Genomic DNA, 23,685 nt, shown 5'->3' with positions numbered 1-23,685 from the left:
GCAGCTTTTGTAGTTTGCATGAGTAACACTGGAGGTCAGCAGAACACCTACCACAGCATCCAAAATACTGAACTCTACTCTCTCCACTACATTTCAGAGGGAAATGTTGCACTTTTTACTTATCTGACAGCTATAGGTCCTACTTACTTTGCTCACTCAAGGTTACAGAAGCCTAAAATGAGCATATAAATTGTGAATCATTATTATATAGTAAATCTAACAAACCAAAAGTATCTAAGATAGTTTGAGTTAGCTCCACCTTGAAGCTACAGTTGGTAAATTTTATAATAAAAATAACTTTTTTTCATATTTGCTGAAATTTCCACTGTATTCCAAGCGACAACTTCAGGGGCTAAAAAATTAAGCCAACACTGAAGTGCCAAAAACTCTAGTTCTTTGAACGACCACTTAAGGCTGGCACCAGTAGCCAGTCAAACCCCATAGACCCCCATGTTAAAATGGCCAACTTTACAGCAAAAAAACACCATGTTCAGCCTGGTACAAAAAACTGTTTTGATCTTTACAGCTGATTTCAATATTCATGACTGTGCAGGGGCAGAATTTTTATATAACTCAATTTACATTTTATTAAGGCTGAAAGTTCCACATAATTAAAGGCGGGCCACTTTGAAAAACAGGCCCTGATATTGTCCTTGGCCACCCCTAGAGAACCAAGATGAAACCAAGATGGTGATGGCCATTATGCCAAACTCGAGGCTTCATAATGGGAGTCCACAAACCAATGGGGACCCAAAAGCTGTGTCCATTATTTTTAGTCTATGCTATATTAACCCGGCCGCCATGTTGGATACAATTAAGTGTGAGTACGAAGCACCACCCATTAGTCGGACCAACCTTCTCATTTTACAGCTAAACGGTACACTAAAATATGTTTCTGAAGACATGGAGGTGAGAAAAGGACAATGCAGTAACAGAATCTTGACTCATATTTGATCAGCACTGCTTTGTTTGACAGTTTGCAGTTCGTGAAGAGTGATTAACATGACTGACAGCTGCTTTAGAGTCTCATTAGCTCTGACTGGTTGTTGTTGATCGCTCTGCAGTCTGATGCCATTAGAGGCAGTGGGAGGGACATGACTTTTCTCAAACTATCTGTCTCATGTATAACTTTCAGAATATAGTGACAGTTTTAGCAAATATGACACAAAGTTATTTTCATATAAGTTTCAGCCAGATATATGACATTAAAACATCTGCTAGTATGTTAATATTTGAGGGACTACTTCACCCCCCATGAAAAGGTCTATGGCCAACACTTAAATGAAAACAAGTACAACTTACTTACTGATTTACATCACTGACAATACAAGTTATATGTATTTAAATGATAAATAAATGTAATCTTATAATTAAAACACATTTTAACATGTGAGGCGGACTGCTGCTTAATGAGCTACGTCAGAATGCCTCACCAAAAATCAGGGACCACTAAAGGAAAGGTCAGGGTACAGAGAGAACAAGAAAATGACAGGAGCTGAGAGGCAACGGTCAAATGTCTGGAGAAGGAAATGTGAAGAAGCAGCAGGTATGACAGGCAGAGCTGAAGGTGAGAGGTGGGGCAGAGTAATTTTTAAGACAGGCTGTGTCAGGCTCAGCTTTTAAGCTACAGTGAAGACACAGTTATCATATTAAACTAGAGGGCCCATGGCATCCATTGGTACCAACCATGTTATGCTATCTTGTCGAAAAGCCAAAGTTAGGCAAAATTTTGGCGAGGGAAAAAGGAATATTGCCAATTTTTAAAATGGTGTGTTTAAATATTTCTCCATACTGTGATCCCTGAACAGCCTTGAAATTGCGTAACTTGGGTACGGCTGTAAAACTGAGAGTTGACAACCATATACTCTTTACACTATTTACCCAGTCAGTGTTAATTTTGACTTTGATCATTCCCTGGAGGGCATTCTTTTCAGTCCAGGACACAAAAGTGACTACCTCTGCTTTTCAAATTAAGAAAACAAGGTCTTTACAGTAGATACAAATCCAAGTGGCAAAGGGACTTTTTTATTAAAAAGATTTTAGGAGGTGGTAAATAAGGTGTGGGTTGTGCAGTTATCATTCTCCCCCTCTAAATCCATCCACTTCATAACATCACCTATCAAGATATCCTCCAAAAGGCGAAGGTTCAGGAAGCCATCAGTGGGATGGCATGTACTGTATTTAGATACCAGTTATAGCAGACATTTTTCCTCCTGTCAGTGTCAGCGCCGCAGAGCCTCGCAGCGGATCTGACACACTGATTTCTGTGGAAGATTTGTGGTAGATGAGCCCAAAACAAAGGCTGAATGTTTGGTGAAGGATTATTACATGGGTGATTCAGATTTTCATTTCTTTCAATTTGATTCCCACAAATAGAAAATGGATCAGGGGCCAAATACATCAGTATGGATCTGCTGATCCTGCCTGCCCTATCAAATTAAACTATATAGTCTGATGAATATGTCTTAACTCATGTATGTCTTTGAACTCAGATAATTTTTTTAATCTATTGTTTTATTAGCATCTGCTGAACTAAATGCCAAATGATATATACTGAACAAAAATTTAAACTTTTGTTTTGCTCCCATTTTTCACGGGTTTTATTTGAAGATCTAAGACTATTTTTTAAAACAAATATAAGTGAGCACTTCTCCTTTTCTCCATCCACCTGACAGGTGTGGCATATCAAGACTGATTCTTTGGGGAATTCGTGACTTAAGAATGTATTTCTGTAGCACAACTAATGGAACGACTGATAAGTGTCTCTTTTCAAGTGAAAACTGCACATTTTAGAGTGGCCTTTTATTGTCACCAGCTCAAGGCACACCTGGGTAGTAACAATACTGAATATGCCACATCTGTCAGATGGATGGGTTATCTTGGAAAAATAGACATGCTCACTAGCACAGTTTTTAATACATTTTCAACCAGACTTTGAGAGAGATATACCTATTGAGTGCATAAAAAATCTTAGATCTTTAACTTAAACTTGTAAAAATTGGGAGCAAAAACCAAAGTCTTGCCTTTAAATTTTTTATTCAGTATACTGTATCTGTAACACAATAAGAAATGTCTGGAATCAAATTGTCAGAGTCCCTTTCAGAATGACTATGTAACACAGAAAATGTCATGTTTAAACTTACAGGAACAGTGTGTGAGATTTAGGGAGATTTAGTGACATCTAGTGGTGAGGATTTAAAAAATTAATTGTAACTTCTTTCAGAATTCCTTCAGTATTCATTATTTAGGAGGTTTTAACTGTGAGATGAATCATCCGCAGATTCCGCAGAGGTCTCCTCCTCTCCTAAACAAACTGACCAGGTAATTCAAACCGGTAAAATGCTGAATAAAGCTGTTTCATGTTACAAGTCAGTGTTTCTCCTACAGTGTTCAGCTTGTCGCAGATGCACTGGCTAATGTGTGCTCACCTTTTTCCTCTGATAACCTGGGATCCAGACGTTTGGGAGGATTTCACCAGGAGCCAAATTATCTGCAGAATTCTCTTCCTCTCAAAACAAATCTTTGAGGCAATTTAAACCAATAGAAACACAGACTAAAGCAGCATCACATTACAAATCGGTGTTTTTCCAAGGCTGCTCATTGCAGAGGGGCTCTTAACTAGGGTGGCCAATACGAAAATGCAAACAACCCTATCAAGAGCCAATGTTTGGTCTGTCCTGGGCTACTGTAGAAACATAGCTGTGCAACATGGTGATCTCTGCGGACGAGGACCCACTCACTATGTAGATATAAATGGCTCATTTTAGGGTAACAAAAACAGTGGTCCTTATTTTCAGGTGATTATACAACTTTAATCCATTTCTCCCAACATAGCCCCCTAAATCCTACACACTGGACCTTTGAGATATTTTCTGTCAGAGGTTTGCCAAAATTTTCAATGTAATCATCTTCAGGATGACCCTGACTATGATCATTACAAATATGAAATAATTTTAATTCCCCATTCCAACCTAAATTGAAAAATGGCAGCCCTGACAGTTTGAAAGGCCGCTCATAGAGACAAACCCACAGAAATGTATCATTTGTGACTTTTCAGCTGCAGCAGACAGACAGGAAATTATCACCACATATACAGGTAGCAGTGATAAAACAGCAGACTGACAAAGTTAGTGACCAGCTGGTGAACATAGTGAAGCATTTCCCTGCTAAAGAGCAACGTATTACCCCTCAGGAGTTGGTGGAGACCAAAACAGAGCTAAAAGGAGAGTGAATACTTCCATTCATCAGATGGCAGGAAACACGAGGGTGTATTTTGTTGTGTTTATTTCATTGCTCCACAATATTCTTTTGAACACAATTACAGACCTTACAATCAGATGTGACATAACTGTCGAGAAGAAGAATGTGTTCAGGGTTAAGAGCTTATACGTTCCCTGGCACCACTGAGATTTGAAAAACATTAATATAAAGTAATCGAAACAGCAACATCTTTACCAGGCACTTGAACCATTCTCTCAAGATCAGTTTCTGCTCTTGACTTCTGAAATGTTACAATGGACACATATCAGAGGGAACTGATTGTTGAAAATTACATTTTTTAAAAATCTTTTTACTGTGGCATCCTTTTCATTTTATATTTCTCCAGTCAGACAAATTGAGGAGTTGGTAGCCCCCCCTCTCTAAATAAAAACAACACTTAACTTTAAGTAAAGAAGGACTTACCCTTAGCTGCATGCACAATCTGCACAACAATAAATCCACTTTCAAAAACACTGAAATCCTTTGAAATAAGAACTCTTCAAACAGAAACTGTGCTGCCACTGCACAGCTAATTGGTCTCCTCACCTGATCGGCTGCTCCTTAAGGAGTTAATTAAGCTGTACAGAGGGACTTTATCTGCGGTCACTATTCAGAGCAGTTCATTTAAATTTTTGGTTTCAAAATATTCTGTCATTCAGATCATGTAGCCAGCACTTCTGATGACACCATGTACCTGTGATATGTAGGAGAACATGTACGTCCCTGGAGATGTTGTTAGCATGGAAAGACTCTTTCTACAGTATGAAATGTATAAATATATAAATATATGTGTGATATACTGATAAAAATGGACCTGGCTACTTTCATTGCCTTACTAACTGTGAATATCTCATTAACCTGTAATGCCTCTAATCCCACTACTGTCTTCAGATTTAATCACAGTCTAATTTACTCTCCTTTTTTCACCTCTCTTCTTCGACTTTTTGTATTTTTTGCCTCATAAACTCTGCATTTCACCAGCCATCCATTATTTCCCCTCATCTTATCCATCTACCTCGTTTCATCTGCGCCATCCACTCAGGTAAACTTCAGAAATGCTTATGAAACAGTAGTGACCCTCAGCCAAGGTAAAATGGAATCAATAGGAATTAAATTAAAAGTAATGGATGGCTAAATCCACAGTGGAGAAAGCTTCCAGCGTTTGACAGCAATCTTCACTGCAGGTTAATATGAATAAATGTGTGTGTGTGTGTGTGTGTGTGTGTGTCTAAGATTCCCCTTAATATGGAGAACTTGTGCACCCCCTACCCCTAATAAAAACATTAGTAGCAGAGGACTTTTATTTTGACAGAATTAAAGACATTTACGCCAAAAAACTGGTGCATACAAATTCACCACAATGCAGGAAATAAAGGGATTCATGCTCAAAATCTTCTGTCATAGGACCCCCAAACCCACTGTTTCATATGTGTCACCCCCAATGTTAAAATGAAACCTACCCTTGTGTGCCTGTGTGTGGTGGTGGTGGTGGTGTAGGCGTTTGCGTTTGGGGTTATCAAAAATGTCCAATGCGTAAAGCATATGATCAATACGGTTTTAATTCCACAGTCCATTTAAGAACAGATGGTGTACATGGGAAAACAAATACCAAAATTAGTTGTTTTTATGTCTAACTCATGACGTTTCTCACGGATTTCTCAACATGAGATGACGTCTTTTTTGTTTTCCACGTGGCACCTAATCAGAACCAAGGACAGCGCCAGATTGCGCCTGAGCGCTGCGTCAGGGCGCTTTTTCACGGTTGGAGAGCTGAGGCGCACAGAGAGAAAAATCTCAGAGAAGGGCAGGCAAATGAAAAGCTCACCTGTCAGGGTTACACAGCAGTTATTTTTGTGTTTATTTCGATTCACACAAAACCTGCACCGTTTTTTTTAACGTTTAATGTATGTTTATTAAGTGACAAGGAGGCTGGCGCACGGACCCTAAATCCAAGGATTTAACCATGCCTGTAGGAAACACCCTCCTAGGGAATTAAAGTTAATATGTCTGGGGAATTTATGGACACTAACTGCGAAGGCTCGGGAGGGATAGTCTATTCTGCAAACTTCAGCCACAGCTGTATTTTCAACACCACCAACCGCTCCGACGCGGACTCAGTCCACCTCAACAGGACAGATTTTGTTGGAGATGGCGCCGCTGTTGTGAGGATTGTCATCTCTGTCATTTACTCGCTGGTGTGCGCTTTGGGTCTGGTTGGGAACTTACTGGTCCTTTACCTGATGAAGTCTAAACAGGTGTGGAAAAAATCCTCCATCAACCTTTTCGTAACTAGTTTGGCAGTGACGGACTTCCAGTTCGTGCTGACTCTGCCCTTCTGGGCGGTGGAAAACGCGCTGGACTTCACGTGGCTTTTCGGCAAAGCGATGTGCAAGATCGTCTCCTATGTGACTGCCATGAACATGTACGCCAGCGTGTTTTTCCTGACTGCTATGAGCGTGGCGAGGTACTGCTCGCTGGCTTCTGCGCTCAAGGGCAGGCGGCGGCGGCCACACTGCTGCTCCTCCGCGCGCTGCATCACCGTGTTCATCTGGTTCGCCGCCGTCTCCGCCGCTCTGCCGCACGCAGTGTTCTCCACAACCGTGACCGTCTCCAGTGAGGACTTGTGTCTCGTCAAATTCCCGGACACAAATGGAACCGCGCAGTTCTGGCTGGGGCTGTATCATTCTCAGAAAGTGCTGCTGGGTTTTGTGGTACCACTGGGCATCATCTCAGCCTGCTACCTGCTCCTTTTGCGCTCCATCACCTCCAAAAACATCAACACATCGAGCGCCAAACGACGCGCAAAGGTCACCAAGTCTGTCACCATCGTAGTCTTATCCTTTTTCCTCTGCTGGCTGCCCAACCAGGCTCTCACAGCCTGGGGTATCCTCATCAAACTCAACGTGGTTCACTTCAGTTATGAATACTACACCACGCAGGCGTACGTCTTCCCCGTGTCCGTGTGCCTGGCGCACTCCAACAGCTGCCTGAACCCCATCCTGTACTGCCTGACGAGGCGGGAGTTCAGGAAAGCGCTGAAAAAACTCTTCTGGCGGCTGACTTCACCCAAAATAAGGCCGATTACAGGAACCACAAAGCCAGCGATGGACGAGCGAGGGCACGTCCTGCACCCGGTCAGCGCGCCTGAAGAGCCCAATGTGGTGTTTTATCCCCCGGGGGCTGTCATGTACCATGACCGGCGGGATCTTCCGCAAAACAGCACGTAGTTTAAACAGCCACAGGGACCTATAGTCTCTGATTGTTATCTATATGAATTATGTTAAGTGCTATGTCAGGAAAGCTGAGTTCAAGTTGGATCTGCTTTCATAAAAAGGCGAGAAAACAACTGAAATTGTTATAGACTGTGATTTTATTTTTTGTTGACATGGACATTTCTCTTTTCCTGAAAAAAAGAAGACATACAGTATTTTGAATGTGCGAAGTCTGTCCAAAAATATATTTTAATGTGCAAGTAAAGTGCATCTACACCATGTGTTGCTGTTCTTTGTTCAGTGTAGAAAATATTCTTGTGCCTTGTGTGGAGGTTGTCACTGTGGATGAACAGTGTCCAGTGAGCTGCACACACTGAGCTACAGATTTAAACTTTGGGGTAAAGAAAGCACTGGTATCTGATTGGTGCTCGGTATGGACTGATGAACCTGAGCTGAGTTAACAGTCTGTACTTTTTATTTCCCTGTTTTCTAAAAACCTAATGAAAAATGAAGAATTTGCCATTAATCGTATTCTCAAACCCATTTATTTCTAATATCTGCAATTAATGCATCAAAAAAATTGAGAGCAACTCAGGGTTGCTTTATTTAAAATATTTCATCATAGTGTCTGCATGACTCAACCCATCACTAACTCCTTTATTACCCTTCATGAATCTTGATTTAATGGAGCAAGCATTTAGTCACCTAATCTACAGTGAATGTTGTCATGTTCAGGAAGTCAGGGGGTTTATCTCCTAGGGATACCGCTCACTAATGATTTGTTTGTTCACAGCCATTTCCAAATACATCATTAGTGATTTCTGATAAACCAGAACTACTTCAGCGTCATGAACACTGTTTCACAACATTACGCTTTTATATAAAGCACAGTTTAGAAGACACGGATGCTTGTTTGATCCTCATTGTCAGATTGCTTATTAATGTCAGCCTGGATAGATGGAAGCTTTTTTTTTTCCACTGACAAAACAGCTTAACTTCCAGATTTAACAGAGAGTGCAGGATTAAGCTCAGCTCAGGACTCATACTGTCTTATTTCACACAAGAATCAAATGAAACATATTTAATTGATTTCCCTTCACCTCCTGCTGCTTCTGATGTACTATGGTGTGTGTGTGTGTGTGTGTGTGTGTGTGTGTCTGACAGAGAGGAGACTGCAGGAGTCTGGCAAACCTACTATAACAATTGACATCCTGAGATAAACACCATATTTAATCTTTTAATTAAAGCAGCTAAAAGCACAGGGACTCCATTTATGCATACGCTGACATGCTGTCATTACAAAGAAATGGCTGATTGAACCAGGACCTGGATGTTATAATGGTACACCAGAGAGATCATATCATGTGGATGTTGAATCCATCACCTAAAGTGCATATACACACACGCACACACACACACATTAGTGATGCTTGTGAGGACCAATCAGATGATTTGCTCTTAACCCCCAGCACTAGAGGGTGACCTCCTCAGATTATACTTAATTTTCTACAGGTCTACGTACAGCATGAGGTCCTTAAGCCACAATGAAGCTTTGGGGGCAAGTGGTGACTTCCACTCCAACAAAATTCTTCTTCGTGCTAATAAGGATGCAAAGGCGATATTATCCTTACACTTCCTCCTAATTGTTTGAGGGTCTGATAATACTCCAAAAATGGCCATTTCTGCACATGGCAAGATGTTTAAAAATAGCTGTCCAATAATCCTGCAGACACAAATGTATAATTATACGTTCTAGAGCCTTTATGCTCCACTTTCTCGCAGGTTGGAGCCTGGTCTCACTCTTAAGTCGTCGAAATCCTCCGCTTGGGCAGTGACTTGCAGCGTCAGAAACCAATGAAAAAAGGCATCCTTTAATGTTTTTCCTAAACCTAACCACGTATTTTTGTTGCCTAAACCCAACCATGTGTGCTTGTTGTTGAAAGAAAAAACGTCAATTCGCGGTGTTGTACCTACGCAGTGCGTTTATTTTGAAAGAGACTGTATGTACACTTTACATTTCCTGTGAAAACGGAAGCGTGTTTTGAAAGAAGACGGTGCATTTAACAGACAGAACTTGACATGGTGTCCCAGAACATCAACAACCAACGATCGTGGGTCGTGGTTGCCCTGCTGCCATGGTCCTGCCTGGTGCCTACTACTACTGCTGTTACTATTAGTCATATTTCTACTATTATTATCCACATGTGATTATTATTGGCACATAGATATACCATATATTAACAAATACATATGTGGTGGGGGGCTCCTTTCATGCAGTGTGCTTCAGTGTAGGCATTAAGTGCCCAAGGCCTGCCTCCTCCCCCAACCACACTCCTAATCAGCGCCAGAGTGTGGCAAGGAGCAATAAGTGGAAAAAGTAGTGAGAGGACCAACAGTGCCACCTGGGGGATGTACACCCCAGGAAATACTTTTTTAAGAACCTGAAATGGAGTTGAAAAATTAGGGATAGGGCACACAGACTCGTTACTGAGGCAAGGACAGAGATGTGATGTCAAAATAAACCAAATGTTTAGTGAAATCATCAAAAATAACCAAATAGGCAGGGATTAGAGCTGCTGAAAAAAAACAAAAACATTAATAGTCAAACAAAAGTCAAACAAAAACCAATACGGGGGGATTAAAATACTGTTTTTATTGCAATTAGGCCTAGCTAAAAAGAGTCTTGATACAACATTTAAAATCCACACGTTAGGTAAAATATTCAGTCCATCCAAATAAAGCAAAAGTAGACAAAACTAGGGGAAGTGAGCAGAGGCCACTCATGGAGAAGCAGACTACACCGAGGAGTGCCCAGAAAATCTAATGCAACCTATGCTCATGTCCTGGTGCTCATAAAGTTTAGGAACCTCACCTCACCACAACAGGGAAGAGGACAAGAGCCAAAGGAATGAGCCCAGCCAGCAATATAAGGGCCTTAAGCGCAACACACACTTTTAGATAAACACATCAGTCATTAGTTCGGTAAACTACAGATAACTATCTTGATCATTATTTACTCTCTGAGGATCGCCTCCGCTATTTCGTAACGGTCATTGGTTCAGCTGTTTACACGCGTTTCACCATCTAATAACACAATTTGTGATTGGACAACAGAATCAACATGGCTGCCACCGTCTAACAAGCGCCGCTTCCAAAACAGTAAATAATTATTTAGGTATTTGAGAAATAAGTGGATAAAACGTACAACTATCACTTTATAATGTTTCTAAAGTGTTTCCCTGATGGATTACTTCTCTCCTCGATGGATTCTAAAAACACGTGACGGCTCGTAACTGCTGAACGTCTTTCTGGACAGAAAGTAAGTCTATTATTACACAGGTAAAGTTCCTTTACATAGATTAAAAATTTAAAAGCATTAAACGTAACAAACGAGTGCTTTTACACTCATATGGGAGAAGAACACAGAGGGTTGATGATGGAGCTGAAGTCAGGTTTTTATTGTGAGAGCTGCTTCATTCAGGTCGTTGTTTACTTACTGGCACCTTAACTGTGGCGATATGCTGTTCAATATTCAGCCAATATGACCCAAAATGATTACTTTAAATCCGGGTTACGGGTCGGGCGGGTTTGTACGTCACCGGGTCGGGTCGCGGCGGAATTTGAAAACTGGACCCGTGCAGGACTCTGCTATGAACTAGTCTGAGTGGGCGGAAGTTCGCTGCAGAGATCAGCCTCTCATTGGGCGGAACGAGCCACCCGCTGAAGTCCCGCCCTACCACCTCCGGTTGTGTAGCAGTTTTTAACCGTTTTCAACACGTGCTTTACTAACTTTTGCGGTGTTTGATCTTGCGGGTATGTAGCCATTTTTCTGTCATGGTTCGCGTCCTGTAGGCGATATTTTTGTGGGCGTGTTACACCAAAACCTTTTTCCCCCCGGCAATATTTTTGCAAGCGCACCGTTGCTGTGGCACCGCCAAGAACAATTGTGATTGGTTGAAAGAAGTACAAGCAGCCGGGCGTTTTTTCTCCAATCTCACAGTGAGAGTCGGCGCAGAAAAGAAAGGTCTGGTGAGCGAGACTAGCTATGAACCAACCCACACTGGCGCCGGCTGACGCACCGCGCCGCTCTGCTTCAGCCCACTGCTCTATTTCCAGCGTGGCCAGCGCTCATGGCGGCGCTGCGAGAAAAGCCTTTTATGTACGTCTTGGCCGCCGTAGTATCAACTCTGGTTGTTTCAAATTTTTAATACGACGACTTTGATAAGAAACTCACCCGTGAAATCCAAGTTGTTGTTGCCTCAAAGTTTTTCCTCTTCTTCTTCCGTTACTAGCAGTTGGCAACCGTTGGCAACTAGTGTAGGTACAGCCACCTAGCGGGCTGGGGTGGGAAATACATGTCGAAGGTGCCGCTGCGCGCCGCTGCCAGTGTGTGTTGGGGGGCGGCACTTGACGCGCCGGTGGCGGTGTGTGTTGCACTTTATATAATCTGGGGCTGATTAGGGGTGTGGTTGGGGGAGGAGGCAGGCTTGGAGCTGGAGCAGTGGAAGCAAAGAGGTTGGAGGTCCATCGTCACGTGCCATTCCTAACAGTGGGTAAAACCAATGTTGAGTAAGAGTTTGAAAGCCAACTAGTATTTGAGAGGATCCAAGCTCAAAAAATTCTTGAGCAGCAGACCTTCATTATTCAGGTCCTGCAGACCGAATTGATGTAGGTGAAGGGAGCGAAAGCGGCCCTCGAAACAGCAATGGAATCGTTGAGGACGGAGGCCTTGTTCAGACTGCCAGCCAAAATCCGATTTTTAGCCAATCTAGATTGGAACCAGATGGCTCTTATGAAGTCTGAACAGTCATAAATGACATAAAATCAGAATTTTGCAAACCAGATCGAAACCACCTTTGGGAGGTAGTTTCAAATCGCATTTGGACAGATTTGTCTGAGTCTGAACAGCTCCTTATATGACTTCACACATTACACGCTAGATGACGCCTCCGCTCTGACGTCGTTGCCACAGCAACCTGTCAGATTGGTCAATAATGTGGCCCAGTCTGAACAGAGCCAAATCCGATTTGGACACTTGCTAAAAACAGTGTGGACAGTCAGCAGTCAAAAATCGGATTTGAGAAGGAATCAGATTTGAATCAGATTCGCCTGCAGTCTGAAGGCGGTGTCACAAAGCAGTTGCAAACAGCAGCTGAAAACAATTTGGACACAACCGCTTCTTCCCAGAACGTGGAGCTGTGTGACAGAGATGCTGCAAAATTTGAGGCCCACTCAAGAGCTGAATTGTTGGAGCATGATCTAGCATTTGAGAGGGCTCAGATTAAGGAGTTGAAGCAGAGATTGAGCCTGAAGGCAAAGCTCTCAGAATGCAGAAGGAGGAGGCTAGAAAGGCTCTGGAGAGATCCGAGACCTAAAATCGATTACAGAAGGATCAGAGAGCAGACTGCAGGAAGATAGCAGCAGCCTTGAAAAAGGCAGAAGAGCTTCTGGAAAGTGAGTGCCTCTCCTTTAAGCATGAGAAGAGAGATCCAGAGCCTCCCATCTGGCTGAAATGGATTAACAGAGAGAGGACAATAATAAGCTAATTGCCTCTCTAAAAGAAGCTGAGCAGGAAATTAACATCAGACATAAGTGGCAGAAGGAAAAGTCTTTCCTGACTGCACAGCTGGAGAAATTGCAAAGCACCCAGCTTGCTCACCTACTAAAGATGAGTGAAAATAATCACAAAACCTCACGGAAGCTCTTAAGACAAAATATGAAGAGAAGCTGCAAAGTGACCATCTCCAATGGCAGCGGGAGAAGACCTTCCTGCTGGCGGAAGCAGAAAAAGAAAGAGTGTGTATGTGTCTCGGCTCAACAAGGAGAAACAGGAGAACAACAGCCTTGTGGATGCCCTGAAGAAGGCTGAGGAGTGGTTGTCTTCGCAACATGTGGCAAGAAGCGAAGACATCTCTCCTTCAGGCCACAGAAAGCCTGAAGGAGACTCTGCAGGAGATGGAGCAGACCAAGAGCACTGGGAGGGCCTAAATGGATGAGCTTGAGAGACAAATTGCCAAAAAAAAGAAGAGAAAGAGCTCTCTCCCACATACACACACAAACACCTTAGCTCTTGTAGTATCAGATTAATTACTCTGAACCGCAGAAGGTGACCTTTTGGGAGGTAGGACTTGACACATAAGTGTGCCTAATATATGTTGGTCCAAATATTGTAATTTTGTTTGGGGTCACATGTTGGACATCCAAAGAAAAAAGTTATGTGTCTGAAGTGGTGAAAGAGCTTAGGCAGGTTTATTTTTTGTTGCAGAACTTTTGAAAATAAATATATTAGAATATTTGAAAACACAATAAAGAGATCAATATTAATTAGAAAACAGTTTAGAAAGTTTAGAAAATTACAAAAAAAACAACAACAAAACAAAACATTAATTGGTTAACCACCAATAGGTCAGTTTTACTGCCCAGCATAGCACTTGGGTCTAGTGGGACCTGGGCAGCAGCACCGCTCATTTGGTGAGTACCACTAGTTTGGCCCAATTTAGTGGACGTCACAGTTGCGTCACAGCAGTTGCACGCACATAATGGTGGCAGAAAACAGCAGACACCGATGAGAAACACTGAGAAACACATAAAAATGTCTTTTTGTGCCACTGGATGTCGTAACAGGAATACAAGAAAAGATAACCTTCATTTTTATTGAAAACCATCGCCAAGGACGCCGTTTGAACGAAGAGAAGACCTTTATGGTTGCTAGAATTTGATGTCAACAAAAAATCTACATAATATTTACATATGCAATTCATAGAGCCCTACAGTTACAGGATGAAATAATATTTAGGCCTATATTTACATACACCTAGTGGCAGCAGTATTAACAGTTTTCTAAAATGCATTAAACGGTGAAAAGAAGTTAATACTAACAGAGCCATGAAGTACAGTTTGCCATCAGTATAGTTGTTTGACTTGTTTATGTCTTATACAGCTTTGTTTTATGCCCTTGTCGCTGGCGCTGGCTTGGCAGAATGTCTGTCTGAACAAATAGAATAAAAAATATTTAAAAAAAAAAAAAAAGAAGAAGTTTTGTCTCCAGTTAATTAGAATCTCAATATTTAGGTTAGAATCACTGCTGGATGCTCAGTAGAGGAGTGTGTGTTTGGCTTACATAAACATAATTACTGATGTGGTGAAAGATAATTCATCATCATTAGGAACTGTAAAAACTCACATTTGCCAAGCATGGATTTGTTTTATTGTCCCTGGTTAATACTTGTGGAGACGTCCCCATATAATATAATTTAATGTGAAAGTAACATCTGACAACTTTTCAACTAGGTAGCTAACGCTGTCTGCGTATTAACTCCTTGACCATAACAGAATATAGTAACTTTCACCACTGCTCATTTTAGAAATGACACCACAAGAAAATGTGTTCTCTGTTTAGATTATTACACAGATGATGTATCACAGATGTTTGTTTCTACCTGTCAGCGATCAGCCATAGCACGCTGGCTACATTAGCTAAATCGCTTACATTAGCCAGCCTTTCATTTTCCCTGCCTGGATGCAAATAGGAACCGATCTAAACACGCATAGCCTCTACGTTAACATAAACAAAGAATGCTTTTTCTTGGGTGGCCTTTCTAAAGTGAAGAGAACTCTCTTATGATCAAGGTGTTACTAAGCAGACAGCGTTAGCTATCTAGCTAGCGTGCTAGCAAGTTGATAAGTTGTACTTCCACATGAAATTGTATTATATGGGGACGTCTCCACAACTATTAAATAAGGAATAAGCTAAATCCATGCTTGACAAATGTGTGATTTTACAGTTCCTTATGATGATATATCTTTCACCGTGTAAATAATTCAGTTCACATAAGCCTAACACACTCCTTTGCTGAGCATTGAGCAGCAGTGTTTAGCCTAAATGTCGAGATTCTCTCAACTGGAGCCAAAACTTTTTTTCCTACTACACGTAGATCATAAACCCATGGATGTAAAAACGATTCATTGCAACCGGTTGAGAAATGTGAAAATTAAAGTGCTTTTTATTGTTTATTTGGTGCTCACCCTCACACCCATACTGTCCCATTCTGCCACCAGTTCAGCTCTGCCCACAAAATTTGTCATCTCTGCTTACAAACACAAAAAGGGTCTATTGCTATCTGGACCCAACAGTGTTGCTGTGGAAACATTGTGCCCACCCTCTGGTCTCCACCGATGAGCTAGCCTTGGCCGCTCTGCACTGCGTATCCACCTTGTCAGGGAGCTAACTAGCAGCTCCACTCCTTAGTGAGGTGGGAAGACGGCGTTAGCTAGCTCACATTAAGGAGCTGCCAAGGCTAATGTTAACTTATCTGTGGAAACCAGTGGGTGAGCAGTGGGCACTCTGTTTACGTATGTTAACGCAGCTAGCGAGCTATCTGTCAGCAAAGCCACCTGAAAATAAAATAAAAGGCAAGACATTAACATCACAAAACATCACAATTTCACCACCTCTAAATTGATAGCACTTTGAAATACAACACTAAAACTCAACTGAGTCAACTGAGCGCAGGACTTAGGGGGCGATCACACAGAAATGAGACGCTAGAAACGCAGATGCTTCAAAGACGCTGAAAAGCTGGAAGCGCTTATAAAATGCGCGCTAGACAAAAAACCCCAGCAAGGAGTGCCTGTGGAGCGGGGGTGCATGTGCAACCTGGCAATTAACGATAAAGGATACAAAATGGATACAAAACGTAAAACGCTTGCTGTTGCTTTGCTGTTCGACCAAGATGAGAATCAACCTCCCAAAAAGCGGAGGTTTTGGGTGCATGAGATCCTCAAAAAAGGGAACAGTATGGTGAATACCACCATCTATTTAGCAAGCTGCGTCTGGACAATGAGCGCTTCCAGTCCTACTTTCGGTTAAACAGGTGTCAGTTCGAGCATCTTCTGCAGATGGTGGGGCTGAGTATCGCCAAGCAACAGACCAACTGGCGAGAGACAATCAGTCCACCAGAAAGGCTGAGTATTTGTCTCAGGTGAGTTTAATATATGTATCAGAATCAGAAATACTTTATTGATCCCCAGAGGGAAATTCTGTTCGTTACAGCCCATTCAAGAGTATAAAAACAGAAAGTATGAATGTAACAGATAAACTGACAGACTTTACTCTTTAGAAAAAAAAACCCCTCCTCTTTTAAATGATGATTTTGACTGATCACCTGGATTTTTGTAGCACCTGTTGCTCAAAAATGAAATGCATGTTCACCAGTCCTGTCTGTACAAGTAAAATATAATGCAAGATATAAATCTGGATATGTAGATATGTAGGCCTACATTCACTGTGAATATATAGTATGCATCCTGCAGATAAAGTTAGTGGCAGTGTCATATAACAGTATAAACAATGCAGTGTATTTTGTAGATGAATTATTGCACAGTTACAATTATTATTATTGACATCACTTACATACATTACATTACATTGTAGGGGTATAGCCAGATCACCCCCTGGTGACATTTCACGTGAACTGATTACAGTTGTATTCACTCCATGTAGCTGATATACATACATGCTTAGAATGTAAATGTTCTTTAATTGTTGTGCATACTTGTTAATTGTTGTTGTCACTAAGCTATGCAACGTACTATACATTCAGTAAGTATAAATAGGCATTGTTTTCTGACTTGTTGTAGATATCTTGCCACTGGAGACTCTTTCAGAAGCCTGACCTTCAGCTACTGGATTGGCTTCTCAACAGTGGTTGGCATCATCCATTCGGTCATCACTGCCATCTGGGATTGTCTGGTCACCAACTACCTGCCAGTACCAACTGTGGGAGAATGGAGACAGATTGCAGAAGACTTCCATCGTCTCTGGGACTTCCCAAATTGCCTCGGCGCAATCGATGGGAAGCATGTGCAAATCCAAGCCCCAGGCAACACAGGGTCCCTTTTTTACAACTACAAGGGGCACTTTTCTGTTGTGCTGTTGGCTGTAGTGGATGCGCACTATCGCTTCTGAGTGATTGACGCCGGGGCATATGGCAGGAGCAGTGATGGAGGGACCCTAGCTGCATCTGCGTTTGGGAAGGCCTTGTACTCCAAGACCCTTCAGCTCCCGGCAGATGTTCCTCTCCCTGGTGCTGAAGATCAGAGCCCAGTCCCTCATGTGTTTGTAGCAGATGAGGCGTTTCCACTGCGCAGGGAGCTGAGACCATACCCGGGACAGAACATCAACACCTGAGATAGGAGGGTATTCAACTACCGCCTGTCGAGGGCCAGGAGAATGGTGGAGCGCACATTCGGCATTCTTGCTGCGCAGGTAGGTGTCACACTGCATCAACCATATGTTACTGTGAGATGCCAGATTAACAGACTGTTGTTAGAATGTAAAAATGATAGACTATAACAGACTGTTGTTAGAATGTAAAAATGATAGACTATAGAGATGACCAAGTTGCTCAGTGTTGAGAACTAGATTGTCAGACTAAGCTTAGTAAACTAAGTAATATTAGTATTAATAACAACTAAGTAATATTGCTATTAATATTATTAGTATTACTGACTAATATCTTAGTAAACTGTCAGATTGTTGAAGAAAACTGTTTAGTTGTGAACATAGCAACTGAAAAAAGGAACTGACTAGAACTGATAAACCACTGTAAGGACAAGCAGGACCATGTACCTACACTGTTTATATATGGCAAAATAAACTTTCTATTCTGTTCTATTATACAGTGGCGGCTCTACCGGAGAGTTCTGGGGGTGTCTCCAGAGGTTGCAGAGAAGGCTGTGAAAGCAACCTGCATCCTCCACAATTTCCTGCACTGGGACACCAAGGCAGACCATCGCCATGCCCCGCTCTCCGCTGTGGAACAGCGTGCTGTCCAGCATCTGGATCGGGTTGGCAGCAACAATGCTTCCAGAGAAGCCCAGGCTGTGAGGGAGACCTTCACTGCATATTTCTCCTCTCCAGGTGGTGCTGTCCAGTGGCAAGACAGCATCATTTGATCAGCCTTTCAACTGGTCTCCTGCTTGGCCCCACCATCTTCAGATGACACTCACTGACACCTGATTCGCCAAAAGGAGGACTGGAAACGCTCATCATTCAGACAGTTTTCTCAATATATGCAACTAATCACCATACTGTTCCCTTCATCTAAAAGCAAAGCAACGGCAAAAGTTAATAAATAAATATAATAAATAGTAATAAATGTTAATAAATAATAATAAGTAAGTTTTCCATTACTGATAACAATGATAGAGAATTTAAACTGTCATTCCTGCTTTTCTGAATTACCCAACAAAGACTGTACTCAACTGAAAATAGAACAAACATACAATGTAAATGCATCTTTGTAATACTTTTATTTACAATAATTATTCACTTATCAGCTACAATTTTCTCAAATATAAACTTCAAAACTCAAAAAAATGTAACAATTTAAAACATTCAAACTATATTTAACATTCCTCACAAAATTCTGCTTCATGCAGGAGCTTCAGAAAGCCCATGCAAACTTTGGATTTCGATTTACTGTCCAGTCTCTGAAATGCTGGCAACAAGTTTAAAAGAAAGTGTTTATCTTTATTAGTAGGTTTCTCTAAAAAACCAAGGACGCGCTCCTGGTACTCTGATAACTGGTGTGTGGGTGGGGACTGCCGGACCTTCGGTCACCACTGGGGTTGAGGTTGAGGGTCCTGGCATCTCCTCCTCTCTTTCAGCTTGAGGGTGCAGCTCCTGTTTGTTAAAAGTGTAATCAGTTAACCAGATTACATTAACCATTGCATATTCATTCTGAGTACCCAGAAACCCTCACACCATGGCTGGCGAAGAACTCATGGGCAAAAATGATTATATTTCTGGTCCCCAATCAGATACTGCTCAGATTTTGTGTGCAGATGAAACACAATTAAACTACGGTGTGTAAAATGTATACAGCTACCTTTAAATTTATGTAAAGTATATAAAGTAAATAATATAAAGTATATTTAGCTACTATGTCTGGTGTCAATTACCTCAATTAAATCAGTCAGGTCCAAGTCCAGGTTCACAGGATCGACAGGAAACAGATCCAGGGTTTCCTAGTTCCATGGCGAGACAAAAACAGTTTGTTTATAACTGCAGTGCATGGATGTGTGAATTTATAAATGATCGATCAACAAATCCCTACTTCTGTCTCATTCTCATCCTGACTGACATCCTCTAGTTCCATGTTTGAAGTTGTTTTTTGTTCTTGTAGATGAGGCTCCAAGAAAGACAGGATGCCCATATATTTCCATCTATTCTTCCTGCCACCCTCTGCTCCACTTTTCTTTGTCTTTTCACTTCTCCTTTCCCTGGTGTATTTCATTCATTCATTCATTCATCTTCTAACCGCTTCATCCTCTTGAGGGTCGCGGGAGGGCTGGAGCCTATCCCAGCTGACATCGGGCGAGAGGCAGGGTACACCCTGGACAGGTCGCCAGACTATCGCAGGGCTGACACACACGTTCGAGATGAACTGCACCTCGCCTGGAAAGTAGACGAGAGCAGGCGGCCGCAGCAGGGGGCGGTGACAAAAGGCTGCGATCAATTCCGTTATCCTCACTGGCTTCTGTGATGGTGAGCGGCGTTTTTGCCACGTTAATGTCGGTCACCCCGGGAGTTGGCATGATGCGAGAGCATTTCGACACACAGATGTTGGGCGGCTACTAGAGGAAGATCCCCAGGCCCTGGTCCCAGAGGGAATGTACATCATTGGAGATTCAGCGTACCCTCTGTTGCAACAACTAATGAAGCCCTACAGGGATAATGGGCACCTAACGGCCAGGCAGAGGCGCTTCAATAGGAAGCTGAATGCGGCTCGTGTGGCAATTGCGCATGCATTTGGAATCATGAAGTCCAAGTTCAGGAGGCTCAAGTGTCTGCACATGAAGACAGTGGCACACATCAGTGCAACTGTGACAACATGCTGCATTCTGCATAACATCTGTTTGGACTCTGGTGACCAACCTGATGAAGAGGAGCAAGGTCCCCTTCAAGTTGGAGTGGACATTGATGTACACCCACCACAGCCCAACAACCAAAATGCATCTCAGTACAGAGACAGGATTTCTGCACTCATTTAAAGACAGGACACACCTTTACATTCATCCCCTTTTCTTTACAGTCTTTTCTTTTCAAGTTTTTGTGAGCTGGTGTGCAGTATGCCACAGGGTGATGTGAGGCACCTCAGATCAAATGGCAAGTTTATCATGGAGATCAAAAACTACAAATGTCACAATGTTCTAAGGCATTAGGTTAGTTACCCTTTGACTGAAGTGCCTCTACATCATCAGGACTTCTGCTGTGCCTCCAAGTGGCAGCTCATGGCAACTGGGTGGTAAGAACCCAGGCGAAATCAGCAGGGGATCTCGGAGTATCAGTAGTCCCCAGAGGCAGTCATTTCATGGTTGTGAATTGAACGAGCCAACCACTACTTCCTTTGTGGAGTGTTTCAGTTTTCAAACATTTTTTCAGTTCTTCCCAACATATCAAAAAGACAGACACATAAATTTCATTCAACATTTTTATTTCGTGTTGCTTTCTTTTAGTAAGTCAATAATTTGTTCTTGCTGCCTTCCAATGTCTTTTAATTGGGTAAGTATTTGTCCCATACATGAGATCATTTTTTTTCTCATATCTTCTTCTTCTTCTTCTTCTTCTTCTTCTTCTCTCCTTTAGTCTCCTCCATCTTGCCAATTCTGACCTCACGAGTGACTCCAGAGCAGCCGTCCTCCGCTCAGCATGGGACTCGTAAGTGTCCTAAAATGAGGATTTAGCTTTGCCTCTTTTTTTGGCAGATGGATGTGTTGTCTGCGTGGCAGTTGATGGGCCAGGCTGTTGATTGTCTGTGTCACGTTCAAGAGTTGACCGACTGAGTTCAGATGAGGTCTGACTTGGAAAGAGTGGTGTTGAAGTGATGGTGCCTGGTGGCGCACTCCCCACCCCGGAGCCACTAAATATTTCATCCATTTGCTGTACAAAAGGAGAAATTTTCAGTTAAATAAGAAGCACAAGTGTCCCCTCCCCACTCATTTGCTGTGATCACTCCTGTCAGTATTGAAACTATGGTGCACTGATAAAAATTGTGGGTGGCAAAAATGAAACAGGACATTAAGGGAAACTTGATACCCTTCAGAAAGTCCCACTAACATTTAACATATGTACATAGCACCACTCACCGAGTAATATTCCCAGGTGATTTTGCCCTCTCCTGTTGTCCGAGACCTGTCTTTAGCCCTTTTGTAAGTTGTCAGCATGTTACCGAGATTTCTCCTGATTTTGTCGTTTGTGAAGGAATAGCCTTTTGCACTAAAGGCTTCTTCCAGCTTCTTGTAAAAGGATATTTTGTTCCGGTTGTACAGGTGTTGATAGGTCCTGGTCAGCTCAAGCAGTAATAGTGTTGTGTTGTGTTGGAATTCTGTAAAAACATTTCAGGATAGTTAAGAGAAAAGACATTTTATTCCAACATTTAGATTACAAACCAAAAGTCACCATACCTGTCTGGGTTTCATGGCATTCTGGCTGTGAGGATGGAACTGGGAACAGGCTGTCTGAAGGGGATGAGTGTGATAAAATGTTTGTTTCAGGAGTGGGGCACCGGGTGACTGTAGCTGCTGGTTGGGTTTGACTGTGACTGGGAGTGGTGGATACCTGGGGCTGAGGAATAGGAGTGGAGCACCTGGTGAATGTAGCAGTTGGCTTGGTTTGAATGTGACTGGGGGTGGAGGAAACTCTGGGCTGGGGAGTGTGACTCTGGGTGAAAGTTGGAGGTTGAGGAGTGGGGAGGACAGGCGGTTGGATGACAGGGCTGATAGATTGTGGGTTTACTGCAGAGAAAGAAATCCAGAAAATTGCAAAATAATTATTCACATGCATTTAAATATTCATGTATAGCACAATCAAGATAATTTACCTTGAAAGTCTTCTGCAGCTCTTATTTGCTCCAGTATGTTAGAGGCGTACTGGTTATCTGAAAAAACAGCTCTCGTAAAATAATTGCCATCTACATTTGTAATGGTATGATGTATCATATATTTCTTTTTACTCACCAGTTGCCAGTTTGTCTGCAGTATCTCTGCTTACACATAGTTGGACAGTGCCTTTGTCATCTTTGAGGTTAACTATGACTCTCTCCATGGTTGCTGGTCAAAATCAGGTTCTGCAGGTGTCTTATATATCCAATCACACAGCAATAAACTATCACACACCTGCTTAAAATAGAGCAGACTAATTGTGTGGAAGCCCATGACAACTGACAACAGATTGTGTCCCATCACAGTGATTGCTCTGTGATTCGATGATTTTGTTGATGATGTAATTCAAGAATGTGTTCCTTCTACTTTACAGCAATTGTTCAAACAATAACCAATAAATGTATCTGAACTGAACTCTGACTCAGTGTGAATAATTATCATAATTAGCTGCTACTGTTATGTAGCCAGAGAATAATGGCTACATTGCACATAAATTCCACTGTATTAATCATCTTAATGGGTGTATGAGATGTTGTTTGTGATATTTAATATTTATTCTAACAAATGTAACACATGGAAAAACAAACCTTGTACCAATGACTTGGTCGTCCTTTTGAAGTTCAATGTTTTGAAGTCATACAAAGTGGAATTTCCTAAAACAACATATTTACTTTACACAGTGGTCACAAGTTTGTTTATCATAACTTGGGATTTGAACTTGAACTGTTGAATTGGGCAGATTGTAGGCCTTGGAAGTCATATGACCCTAAATGTAAGAAAATGAACTACTTAATCAATAGTCCAAACATTGTCAAAACTACACTACTTAATCAATAGTCCAAACATTGTCAAAACTACATGAATTGGCTACACACGGGGAGGAAAAGCAACAGTTATGACTACAATTGTATTATTCTTTTAATGGAATTTCTTTTGCTTTATAAACTATGCAATTCTTGGACTAAACATTTTACACCTGTCTGGCTGACAAACATTGGCATCACGTTGCAATTAGGTTTCCTTTATGGTCTTCATTTATTGATTTATTTATATATGTTTGTAATTATACATAGGCCTATGTGGAAGTGTGTATTTGGCATTGTATTTTATCTTTTGTTGTTTCAATGTGTGCCTTGTAATGCACTTTGTAATTGCTTGTTTGATAAACCTATAATTATAATAATAATAATAATAATATCAACCACACAAGATATATTTGTTAACAGATTAAACCTTTATTGCACAGCATAAGACTAATAACCTACAG

General features: G+C 41.8%; 2 protein-coding genes across 2 annotated transcripts; one reads left to right on the top strand and one right to left on the bottom strand.

Annotated features, from left to right (window-relative positions):
- Positions 1–6,097: 6,097 nt before the first annotated feature.
- rxfp3 (relaxin family peptide receptor 3) lies at positions 6,098–7,690 on the top strand. Its single transcript, XM_050053309.1, has one exon. It carries the CDS (start codon positions 6,264–6,266, stop codon positions 7,485–7,487), a length of 1,224 nt encoding a protein of 407 aa, XP_049909266.1. The 5' UTR covers positions 6,098–6,263; the 3' UTR covers positions 7,488–7,690.
- An 11,994-nt stretch (positions 7,691–19,684) lies between these two features.
- On the bottom strand, positions 19,685–22,798 carry LOC126395620 (uncharacterized). The gene is made up of 3 exons (XM_050053228.1): positions 22,358–22,798; positions 21,942–22,271; positions 19,685–21,862 (listed from the first exon to the last, which is right to left on the bottom strand). The coding sequence occupies exons 1-3, from the start codon at positions 22,473–22,475 to the stop codon at positions 21,597–21,599; spliced, it is 714 nt and encodes a 237-aa protein (XP_049909185.1). The 5' UTR covers positions 22,476–22,798; the 3' UTR covers positions 19,685–21,596.
- Between the last annotated feature and the right edge of the window lie 887 nt (positions 22,799–23,685).

The sequence above is a fragment of the Epinephelus moara genome, chromosome 9 (genome assembly GCF_006386435.1).
Source record: "Epinephelus moara isolate mb chromosome 9, YSFRI_EMoa_1.0, whole genome shotgun sequence".
Lineage (NCBI taxonomy): Eukaryota > Metazoa > Chordata > Actinopteri > Perciformes > Serranidae > Epinephelus > Epinephelus moara.
Note: the sequence above shows the minus strand (reverse complement) of the source record. Positions and strands in the feature narration are given on the sequence as shown.